The following is an 11,749-nucleotide window of genomic DNA, read 5'->3' as shown; positions in this document are numbered from 1 at the left end:
TAAAAACACTCAAACATCTTTTATTTTGTCTGTTATGCTTCTGTTAGTTTCTTAAAGTACAGAAATGTTTTGTCACAAAACTTGACTTGACTAATGTCAATTTCTTTTGTACAATAAGTAACTTCTAGGTGTTTTTTTGTTGTGCTTGTAACTATTAAAGCGACTTGAGAAATGAATAAATATAAGTGTAAGGCATTTAACATGTCAACTTTAAAGTCAAAGTCAGTCTTATTGTCAATTCTGCCACATGTACAGGACATACAGAGAAATTAAATTATGTTACTCTCAAACTCTCGCTAGATAGAAAATAAACATTTAGTATAAAAAAGAGTAACCAAGTTCAGAGAGACTGTGGGGGAAAAGAGAGGAGAGGGGGGAGAGCCGGGAGGGAGTTTAGCTTCCTAACTGCCTGATGGATAAAGCTGTCCTTCAGTCTGTTGGTCCTGGCCTTGAGACTCTGCAGTCTCCTCCCTGACGGCAGCAGCTCGGAGAGGCTTTGCATTGGGTGAATGGGATCAGCCGCAATGCGAAGGGCCTTTTTTGTGAGGCGGGTGCTGTAAATGTCTGGTAGGGAGAGGAGAGACCCCAATGATCTTCTCTGCTGCTCTCACTATACGTTGGAGGGTTTTAAGGCAGGAAACGTTGCAGGCTCCGAACCACACAGTGATGCCGCACGACAGGCTGCTCTCGATGGTGCCTCTGTAGAAAGTGTACAGGATGGGGGCTGGTGCTCTTGCTCTTCTTAGTTTGCGGAGGAAGAAGAGACGCTGCTGACTTCCTAGCCAATGCTATGGTGTTGTTCGTCCAGGAGTTCCTCTGTAATGTGCACACCATCGACATTAATACAGGTGCACACCCAGGAACTTGGTGCTCCTCACTCTCTCCACAGACACACCGTCGATGGTCAGAGGAGCATGCTGAGTGTGTGCTCAAAAAAGAAGAAACAACAAAATCCATCCATCTATCTTCCGCTTTTCTGGAGTCAAGTCCCAGGGACAGCAGCCTAAGCAGAGAGGCCCAGACTTCTCTCCCCCGAGCCACTTGAGCCAGCTCCTCCGGGGAAATCCCAAGGCATTCCCTGGCCAGCTGAGAAACAGTTGCTCCACTGTGTCCTGGGTCTCTTCCCAGTTGGATGTGCCCAGAAATACTCATCAGGGAGGCCTCTAGGAGGAATCCTAACCAGATGCCTGAGCCACCTCAACTGGCTCCTCTCGATGTGGAGGGGCAGCAGATCTACTCTGAGCCCCTCCTGGATGAACGAGCTCATTCCGGCTGCTTGTATCCGTAATTTTGCACTTTCGGTCACTACTCAAAGCTCATGACCATAGATGAGGGTAGGAATATAGATTTAACAGTAAATAGAGACCGTTGCCCTCCGGCTCGGCTCTCTTCACCAAAACAGACCAGTACAAAGCCTGCATCGTTGAAGATGCCCATCAATCTTCCACTCCATCTTTCCCTCATTTGTGAACAAGACCCCCCCAAGATACCTAAACTCGTCTCAGACATTTTATTTTCAATGCTAACAACTAAAATGTTTTAAAAAACCTGAAAATTAGGAAAAACAGGACACGATTCTGACCGTTTCATCATTAGTGCCAATCAGTCTTTGCTTTTTCTAATTTGTTGCATTCTTTCATTTGAGAAATGTGATTATCTTTATAGCATTTAGAGAAAAGCTCCACAAAGGACATACAAACGTCCCCAGTAAACAGACATATTAAAACTAGCCATAAAATGATTAGAACATAAACAAGAAAGGGTCGTTTGGTTGAATTTTAGTAGCAAAGTCTAAGTTTAACATCAGATTGTGCATCGTGGAATGATGGAAATATACAGGGACATTGGGTCACCTCAAAGTAGCAGAACAGCACTGGGACTGTTCAGGATTAATCAAAGCTGTTTAAAAATATTCAGATTTACTACATTTCTTTGTATACATTTGTAGATTCTTACATTTTAAAGCCCTAAATAAGACTTGCGGTCTTAAGCATATCGTCTGATCAAAACTTAAGATCATCACAGTTTCAAAAACCTAAAATGATCATAAATACGGTCAAAGATGCTACTTATTCATGATTTGGTTGTTCCCTTAATCGTCATCAAACTTAATCTTCTTCCCTTGGAAAGCTAGAATTTGTCCTTGCTGCTCCTTCCTTTTCTTGCTGGCCTCCCAGGATGGATGAAGTGGTGGCTGATGAGCAGAAACATGTCCACCTCGGTGATCCTTCTGCCTCTGAACACCTCTGCCCCGTCCCCTGCCTCTCCCATCCTTCTCAGGACGAGGTTTGCTGTTGGACCCGGAGACTGAAGGACCTTTCTCCTGCTGTTGGGATTTTAACTGTTTACTAAAATAATCTCTGTTTGTACCTCTGTCGTGTTGTCCTTTAAATTTACCCCCACCTCTCCCTCTCTCTGAACCCCGTCCAGTCTTAGCTCCAGCCAGGGACGAACAGAAAATAGTCTGGAGTGCGGCCGCTTTGGACTTCAACCTTGACTCGAGCTCATCAAGCTCGCTCTGGAGTTTGTCAGGAGTTCTAACGATATCTGTTGAGCCTTTTTTCTCTTCCTGTCCCTTGTCCACCTTCTTCTTCTCCCCTCCAGTATCTGTTTGATGCTGCTTCCTTTTGAATTTGCTCACTTTTCCTAAAAAGAAGTCGTCATCGTCACTCTCTTCTGACTGGGAGGACTGCCGGCGAAAGCGTTCCTCTGTGCTGTCATCAAAGTATTCCCTCTCTTCATTATCTGATGACTCTATGTCACTCTCTTCTTCATCAGCTTCTTTGTGCAGTAACGCAGAAGACCGAAGACCTGAACTATTTCCTTCAGCCTCACTTTGAGGTTTCTCCTTCTTTGAAGGACTTTTAACTGAAGGTGATCTGACACTTGCAGGCTCTGCAGCTTCCTCCTCGTGAACAGCATCTGGAGGTTTCTCCATTTCCCTCACACTTTTGGCCAGAGATCTATCTTCTGGGATTTGAAGAACACTCACTCCTTCTTCACTGTCTTTTACTAGCTTGATGGCTTTGTCTTTCTGTTTTTCCTGATTCTTTCCCCCTCCTGTTGTGTCTGGAGAGGGTACAGTTGCATTTCCGAGCGGCTTTTGTAATTTGGCATTGCCTCTAAGCTTTCCACCCTTCATGTGCTCTTCTTTGAAAGATTTCACAGCAGCTTTGATGCTCTCAATCTTTTTGTTGAACTGAGGGTGGGTGGCGATGCGGGCAACAGCTCGGTCCGATAAGGTAGCCTTGGGATTTTTGCACACTTGTTCAAAGTTGAGATTCTTCTGCAAGGCTGTCTTGGTCACCTACCAGGAAGAGAGAAAAAAGATAAATTACAGCTTATTTTAAAGGTTAAAGGCCTAAAAGTTGTATGCTTAGACGACTTGAAATCATAACAAACACATTTTCTCTTGAAGGTGCTGAAAAAAAAAAAACGATTTTACCAGGTCTGGGAGGAGCTTCTTCATGCAGTGGACCTCCTCCAGCAGTCTCTCAGCTCTTCTTTGATTCCTCTCAACATCCGCCTCTTTTCCCTTCTTCTTTTTCAGGGCAGCAATCTGGCGTGTTTGTTTTCTGATGATCAGAGCTTTAATTCTCTTCACCTCCTTCCTCATCTTTACCACCTCGTTGTTGAGGTTCAACACATCGGGCTGCTTCTTCTCCTCCTCCTCATCACGAGTAGGTGATGGAATCATTTCATCAACTGGAAATGGTGGTGATTCTTCTTCCTTTTCATCCTCTTCATCATCAAAATCTGAACTCTTTTCTCCTTCATCCATTGTTTTTTCCTCTTCTTTTGCATCTTTTTCTTCGTCTTCAACAGGTGGCAGCCTTTTCTCCTCGGTAGTCATCATCTAATGGAACATGAAGCACATTTCTATTATTGTGCGAATTGCTGGAAACAATTTATTTCCAGAAAGCGACTTTTAAAACAAAAACAACAGCAGCGATAGCTGGTTCTAACTTATAACAGAGCACCAATTAAGAATTTAGCATTAGAATTCATTATAAATGGGCTCCTATCGCAATTAGATATAATTTCGAGTCTAGAAACGTATACATATGTTATAATTTACCGGATTTCTAAGATAAAGTATCTTATATTGTGCTCAGCGCTGAAGATTCACGCTTGGGATGAAAATACTTTGTAATGACAGTCAAAACAAACGTGGTTGAGAGTTTGTGGTATCAGATTTCGATGTTTTCTTTGACTTATCTTAAGCTCCATTAGCATAAACAACATGCAGAGCGAAATAAACGCGAGCACTGAGGCGTGCTACAACCACACTTACCGCTGGGAAACGAGTTTTGAATCGAAAACAGAGACAGTAAGGAGAAACGTCTGGTTCAGTAAGAGGCAGCCATGTTTCGCACGTGCGACACGGACGTACGACGTCTGACGTCGCCAGAGCGACGCAGCCCGTCGTGAAAAGGGGAGGGGCCTTGGTACTGATTTTATTTATTTCTTTGTTTCATGAGCATAAAACAACAACAATGGTGGATAATTGAAGAAATGCGAACACTAGGGTGAGCGGGTGACTTTTCCAGTTCCAGTTCCCAGACCGTTATCACAAGAGAATCAACAGGGGGATGATGAAGCGGCGCAATGCGGACTGCAGCAAACTCCGACGGCCGTTAAAACGGAACCGAATCACCGAGGGTATATATAGCAGGTACAAAAGAAGGGGGCTGGAGGGATCTTGTTGTATAACAATGGCATCGTTCTGCATATGTCTAGACGCGGCTGCCGGTTTTCGTTACGTTCACATTAAATCACGTTTGGGATTTGAGCCGTGGGGGCTGAATGAACATCATGCACGAATATGTTTGACAATAAAATAGGCCCAGATTAACGGTACCATTATAGCATCTATACGGTTTGTCTGTCGTTAAGCTCGTTACATTTGCCTTCTGTTTACGTTTTAGTGGCAAGCACCTGACTCTGCAGGTGTTGAAAGAACGTAAGCTTTGCTAAATAAAGAAACCACACAACGTCACTTTGCAATGTCAGAGGCGCTCTTTTTAAAGTCGCACGCGCTTGTCTGGCTAATATAAAATAAAACAAAACCGTAGATTTGTTCTAAATGTCTACTCATTCTCTAGTTGTATTTCTACTTGGCGGCTTAGCCATTTTATTGTCATGTTCGAATTGTTAACTGTTTTATGTTTCCAGAGACATATTAACGTTTAGTTTCGTTGGAACGTTGCGTCATTGCAGACGCCATCTTTGTTAGGGGTACCGCGCTACCTGTCCGGTCTGTGGTGGCGACGAGCACGGCACCAACAAATCAAATCTATGCAAAGTTTGTTCCTTTTGAATTTATTAAATTTTTGACACGTTTTTATGATATAAAACACTCAATAAAATAAAGTATCATAACAGTTGGATGTAATAATTATGGCCAGGTAACTCCACACATGTGTTTTTACTTTAATAATCCCAGTTCTGAGTCACGTGGTGTTAGAAATCCTAAACACAGTGAATGAGTGAATCTTTTGAACATTATTGCATAGACAGATGCTTTATCTCAACGACTGTTCTGCATATTGATTGATGACAATCAAAACAACAAGAAGCAGCTGTGCTGCCAACATGTCCAGACATGCTCATCTGCTCTTCACATGTCTGTGTTTTCTACTGTAATATTAATACATGCTGTTACTTGTATGTTCTGGTATTTATTTTTAATTACTCCATCAGTATCTACCTTTAAGTCCAGTTTGCTGATTTGTATTTTATAAACACGCAAACCCCTTAAAGAGTGTTGTATAAACCTCAAGTCCAGATTCTTGTCATCCAACCACATTGAAATGCTTTCTGCTGGAGCTCTTTGGGTCATTTTTTTTATCTGTCTGATCTTCACAGCACGTTCCCATACCTGAAGTATCTGTTGGTGTGGGTTTTAGTTTTACTGGCTGATTTTGTGCTGGAGTTCAGGTTTGAGTACACATGGCCCTTCTGGCTTTTTATCCGAAGCGTCTACGACTCCTTCAGATACCAGGGGCTGGTAAGAGCTTTTCCTGTACAACACCAACCCAGCGCTTTCCAACGTCCACAAGAGCTGATCAGAAATTAAACATTTTGTCCCTCTTCTTCACTCAGGCATTCTCTGTCTTTTTTGTATGTGTGGCTTTTACGTCAGACATCATATGCCTTCTCTTTATTCCCGTCCACTGGTTGTTTTTTGCTGCCAGCACCTACGTATGGGTTCAGTATGTTTGGCATACAGGTTAGTCTAATTTTCAGTCAATTATTATAAAAAAGTATTGTTTTTCCTTATTGCTCCTGCACTTATTTGACCATTTCAAAGACTCACACATGAATTGGTGCCAAGTTTAATCAGTGGTGTCTGTCTTTCCCACAGAGAGAGGAGTCTCTCTACCCACTATATCGCTGTGGATCCTCTTTGTATACATTGAAGCCGCCATACGATTCAAAGATTTGAAAAACTTTCATGTAGACCTGTGTCGACCCTTTGCTGCTCACTGGTAGGCTTCATTCATCATCGTCTATTCTCACATCTGCACTAATATGAGATGGTTTCATTATTCCCTCTTCTATCCTAGTATCGGCTATCCAGTTGTGACTCTGGGCTTTGGCTTCAAGAGCTACATAAGCTATAAGATGCGATTGAGAAAACAGAAGGAAGTGCAGAAGGAGAACAAATTCTACATGCAGCTTCTACAACAGGCGTTACCGCCAGAGCAACAGATGCTGCAGAGGCAGGAGCGAGAAGCAGAAGAAGGTGAGACTAAAGGAAAGCTGTCACTCCCCTCGCTGCAGCTGGAGTGAGATTAAACCAGGTTATATGAGGGGTGAGGACAAAGAAGAATTGAGTGCCTTGGAGCAGCCTTTGTTCTTTTCTGGTGTTGTTGGTTCATGTTCATACAACAGTGGAGAGTTTAAAGCTTTGTCTCCCTGTGATAAAACGAGGGAGAACTTGAAAACATCCGTTGGTACTGCTTCTCCATGCTTACATCATTAACGGATCGTTTTCGTCCCTCATTGTGAAAGTATTACCCGAAACTGTACGTTTCTGCTGTACAGTTGGTCTGAGGTGTAAAAGCAGGGTCCCAATGTCTGCATGTTATTTTAGACCATGTGGGAGCAAGTTTGACTCTTTAGGACAACACCATCCACTACCATTATACAGCTGGATGCAAAACTTTGGACAGCCTTCTTAATCTTCATGATTTTCCTGTATAAATCGTTGGTTATGATAAAAAATGTCAGTTAAATATATTGTATATAGAAGTCCTCCCACTAGTGTTCCTACCTGAACCACAAAACTGCTGAATGCAGTTTCTGGTCAGCAGAGGGTTACAGATTTCTGTCCAATGGGAAGTTGGCCCAAGAACCACTGAAACCAGTTTGAAAGCAATAGCTTAAAGTGTTAAAAACTCTTTACTGTTGCTTTAATGTTAGTTACTTTATCATTTTACTAAAATATGAGGAGTGAGGCAGCCAAGCCTGCTCCAGTTAAATATCAGTCAAGGTCATCAGTTAGCTTCTGTTTATGTTTCCAGCTGTCGTTCAGTCGAATCTGTTTCCACTGAATCTGTGTCTGCTTTCTTCCAGCTGCTTTAGCTAAGGGGATCTCCGAGGTAGAACCGACCGTTGTCTCCCAAAACGGAGCACCGCTGGGGAAGAAGAGCACTTCAGTGTCGTTACCAGAACTGGAGTACCGTGAAAAGGGGAAGGACTGTGTTGCAAAAGAGCGCGAGGGCAAAAAACAGAACACAGTTGGAATCAATAACAACAGTATTATTCATTCTCTGGACACTGGACTACAGGAGACGGAGTTTATTGAGAACTACATCGGGGCAAAGAGACTGAACCATGACCTCGCTGGAGAAAATACACTCACTGATGGAAACATACACATGACTTCCAAGGAGGAAGTGGGGGTGGGGGGAAAGAACTGTAAAAATGCCAGTGGGGGTGGGGGTGGCAACTCATCCCCAAGAAGTCACAGCTCTTCAAACGGCAGCCTTCTGCCAGGCTCCTCGGCCAGCAAGAACGAGAAGAAACAGAAAGGTGCAGGAAAGGGTCAGAAGGACCCGGTGGAGAACTGCACCCCCAACAACCAGCTGGGCAAGCCGGACACTTTAGTCCGGTGAGTTTTGGTGTTCGGTTAAAACGGTCAGGATTAATGTTGTTGATACCTCTGACATATTCATGCTTGTGTCTACATGTCCTCAGCTTTGCTTGTTCTAATAACTCCGTCTCTAGAGGGATTGTGCAAGCTTAGGTTGTAACTGTGGTTTGTCACAGGCTGGAGCAGGATGTGAAGCGTCTAAAGGCAGACCTGCAGGTCAACAGGCAGCTGGAGTCGGAGCTGCGCAGCCAGCTGTCCTCTCTGAGCAGTCAGGATCGCAGCCTTCGCTCCGAGCTGGGCCAGCTTCGCCAGGACAACGAGCTGCTGCAGAATAAGTGTGTGGACGTCGTAAAAAAGTGCAGTTGTAATAAGATTATTTGTACTTTATCTTTAACTCTTCATACTTCAGGCTCCACAGTGCCGTTCAGGCCAAGCAGAAGGATAAGCAGACGATATCGCAGCTGGAGAAGAGGCTGAAGGCTGAGCAGGAGGCCCGGGCTTTGGCTGAAAAACAGCTGGCTGAGGAGAGGAAGAGGAAGAAGATGGAGGAAGCCACTGCAGCCAGAGCAGTAGCATTGGCAGCTGCAACAAGGTAAAGGTCTTTGGTAGGTTGCATGTCATGTTTGGCTGTGTTGGTTGTTTCCTAGCTCTAGAAAATGTTCTTTTCTGTGCAACAGAGTGGAGTCCACGGATTCTCTTCGGAGTCGGATCAGAGAGCTGGAGACTGAGTGCAAGAAGCTCAGCATGGACACAAAGCTGAAGGAGGAGCAGATCAGAGATCTGGAGGGAAAGTGTCAGGTGAGACTGCACCAAGTCCACAAAAGTGATTTTAAAAACCCTGGGGCCTCATGTATCAAACGTACTCACGCACAGATGTGTGCGTATTTCGTGCGTAGGAATATTGTGTGGTGTTTATCATTTTGTACTTGTGCATAGAAACGTTTCTAAATGTAAGAACATCTCTGACCGTGCGTACGCACAGCGTCTAGAACAGGGAGGCGCAATACCAAATGTCTCAGTCATCCAAATGTGTTTCTCATCCCAACATTTTATTTATCCAGTATGTGATTTTGTCAGTGGAAAAACGTCTTTTTCGCATAATTGGTGCTAAAACCAATAAGACACCTGTGACCGATGGTTTTGGAGGATTTACCAGAACGTGCACACTGGAGCGTTCCCTGTGAGCGCTCGGATCTGAAAGGAAATCCGTCTGCTGTGCTGTGATCTGAGACCCTTTGTGGAGCAACAGATAAATCAGACACATCCGATTCCACTTCATATTTTATTTTACAACTACGAGAACCTCCTCTGCCCCCCGATCATACACACAACGAGAGTGAATGACCGCTCGCTCAGAGGAGGTTGAGGCTGCACTCTCAGACAACATTTCCAAATAAAACTAACTCCACACAGAACAACCCGTTACTCTATGATTTATCATATTCATGTTTTATTTCTTTCTGACGGGAACCTCTCCTCTGTCCCAACCGTGCTTATAACCTCTGCAACTTGTTTGGTTCTTTTGCGCTTCGATAGCCAGTCTTTCAATCTTGCTGTCAATAAAGTTTTCTTATTTTTTTCAGGGAAAAAACGGGGAATCCCCTCACATGCTGAGGACGTAGTGTGACCAAATATGGTTAATTGAGGGCGTTTCTGTATGTAAATGATGGCGAACGGGCACGAGCACCTGGGTACACACAAGTGACATTTATCATCAGATGATTGTGGAGCAACGTGCGTACGCGAGGCCACCACATGCTTCGTAAATCAGTCTTTTGATTGTTCGTACACACATTCTAAAGTCCTGTTGTAGGAGGGAATATAGGACCATTTCTATGAGCGTTTGATAAATGAGGCCCCTGATGTCTATCAGCAGTTTAACCGTAAAAGTGGCTGCTTTACTAAATTATCATTTAGTTAGCGACGTTGAACAGGGAGACTCGTCATTGTTACTCTCTTTTCACATCATCTTCTGTTTGATTCCTGACACATGAAGGAGCTGCGCAAGTATAAAGAGAATGAGAAAGACACTGAGGTGTTGATGTCTGCGCTGTCAGCCATGCAGGAGAAGACCCAGCACCTAGAGAACAGCCTCAGCGCTGAGACCAGGATCAAACTGGACCTGTTTTCTGCCCTGGGGGACGCCAAGAGGCAACTGGAGATAGCACAAGGTAGGTCCTGAGAGCTTGTTCATGAAGGGACATAATACACTGTAAAAAATAAAAATAAACTGTTAAAATGTAACCAATTCAATTCCATTTCAACCATGGCCTAAACAATTTTTTTATTTAATGTAAAATGTTACATTTTTAAAATTTTAATTGCAGGTAATTAAATAAATTAACTAATTTATTTACATGTTTTAATTAATTAGGTAAAGTCAAACTGCAGACACGGCTGTGCTCAGGAACCACCTGGTTTAACCCCACAATCGATTGAAGCTGAGTGTCAAGCAGGGAGGCATTGGGTCCCAATTTAAAAGTTTTTGGTATGATCCGACCGTAGGCTGGTGTACGTCACATTTTAGTGGTTTCTCTGGTCCAACATACTTGATTCAGTGAATCACCTGTTCATCAGCTCACCAGGCTTCTCAGAAGTCTGTTAATTACCTGCTGATTGAAGTCAGGTGTGTTGAAACCGAGTTAAAACTAAAATGTGCTGGATGTCGGCCCTTCAGGCCCAGAACTGAATAGTCCTGCACTAGAGTGAAAACCCCACCGGCATTCAACAGCGGCCAGAAAGCATAAGAACAGAGAAGTGGTCTGTGGTCTCCACCTGCAGAACCACTCCTTTATGGTTTCCTGAGTGGACAGTTTGATTTCAGAAGTGTGACTGACTTGGAGTCACGTTGTGTTTAAGTGTTTCCTATATTTGTTAGAGCAGTGTACATTTTTATCCAGTAAAACACCACAACTTCTCTCAGCCACTCTGATGTAGTTTTTTGTTCTGGAAGCGTGGAAATCCGGCTGAGTTTTAAAGCTTTACTGTTGCATAGCGACGCCGCTGCTCTCATTACAGTAACACAGAGGCACAAAGGGCCTGCCTCCATTCCCAGCTGTCTGCTGGATTCATTATTGATTTTTAAAACCTCGCTTCTCTACATCAAAGCCATAAATGCTCTTGCACTCAATAGATCTCACTTACTGACCCTGCATGCCCTCTTGATCAGTTCTGCTGTTTAGTTTGTGACAAAAGAGGTTTAAGCTGGTTTTTATTTGTAGTTTTCCTGTAGACCACTTTAATTAGAGCACATTGTTTGGCTTTATTTATATAACTCTTAGTACAGCGGTTTAGGAGCTAGCAGGAAAAGCTGCAGTGATGTCTATAGATAGAGGTGTTTTACCATTCTGGCTGGGATGGATTTAGATGCTCTGATAACATCTCTGTCATCCAGGCCAGATCCACCAGAGGGAGCAGGAGATTGCAGAGCTGAAGCAGAAGATAGCCGAGGTGATGGCAGTAATGCCCACCCTGTCCTACTCGTCAGACGGCAGCAGCCTCAGCCCCGTCGCCCCTCACTACTCCTCCAAGTTCATGGACAATAGTCCCTCCTCTCTGGACCCCAACGCCTCAGTCTACCAGCCCCTCAACAAGTGACTCTTTTGTCAAACAGAACTGTTCCTTTTCGTTGGTGGGCTGTCAGTTCCG

The 11,749-nt window shown here is 43.8% G+C and overlaps 2 protein-coding genes across 4 annotated transcripts in view; one reads left to right on the top strand and one right to left on the bottom strand.

Annotated features, from left to right (window-relative positions):
- Positions 1–1,762: 1,762 nt before the first annotated feature.
- Positions 1,763–4,454, bottom strand: srfbp1 (serum response factor binding protein 1). The gene is made up of 3 exons (XM_015976817.3): positions 4,295–4,454; positions 3,446–3,856; positions 1,763–3,307 (listed from the first exon to the last, which is right to left on the bottom strand). The coding sequence occupies exons 2-3, from the start codon at positions 3,854–3,856 to the stop codon at positions 2,093–2,095; spliced, it is 1,626 nt and encodes a 541-aa protein (XP_015832303.3). The 5' UTR covers positions 4,295–4,454; the 3' UTR covers positions 1,763–2,092.
- Positions 4,418–11,749, top strand: part of LOC107396965 (macoilin-1) — a 7,423-nt gene continuing 91 nt past the window's right edge. Inside the window, exons 1-11 of one of the 3 annotated variants that reach the window (XM_054736854.2) lie at positions 4,418–4,529; positions 5,869–6,010; positions 6,106–6,232; positions 6,368–6,491; positions 6,570–6,748; positions 7,582–8,119; positions 8,278–8,436; positions 8,511–8,693; positions 8,779–8,899; positions 10,098–10,272; positions 11,496–11,749. The exon at positions 11,496–11,749 is cut by the window's right edge and continues 91 nt beyond it. In XM_054736854.2, coding sequence (XP_054592829.2) covers positions 4,477–4,529; positions 5,869–6,010; positions 6,106–6,232; positions 6,368–6,491; positions 6,570–6,748; positions 7,582–8,119; positions 8,278–8,436; positions 8,511–8,693; positions 8,779–8,899; positions 10,098–10,272; positions 11,496–11,698 — 2,004 coding nt within the window. In that variant the 5' untranslated portion in view covers positions 4,418–4,476 and the 3' untranslated portion in view covers positions 11,699–11,749. Of the gene's footprint in view, positions 4,676–5,868; positions 6,011–6,105; positions 6,233–6,367; positions 6,492–6,569; positions 6,749–7,581; positions 8,120–8,277; positions 8,437–8,510; positions 8,694–8,778; positions 8,900–10,097; positions 10,273–11,495 lie in introns of all 3 variants that reach the window. The other 2 variants (XR_011521940.1, XM_015976815.3) reach the window with 2 other exon arrangements.

Source organism: Nothobranchius furzeri, chromosome 11 (assembly GCF_043380555.1).
Source record: "Nothobranchius furzeri strain GRZ-AD chromosome 11, NfurGRZ-RIMD1, whole genome shotgun sequence".
NCBI lineage: Eukaryota > Metazoa > Chordata > Actinopteri > Cyprinodontiformes > Nothobranchiidae > Nothobranchius > Nothobranchius furzeri.
The sequence above is the reverse complement of the archived record's forward strand: the minus strand, read 5'-3'. Positions and strand labels throughout refer to the sequence as shown.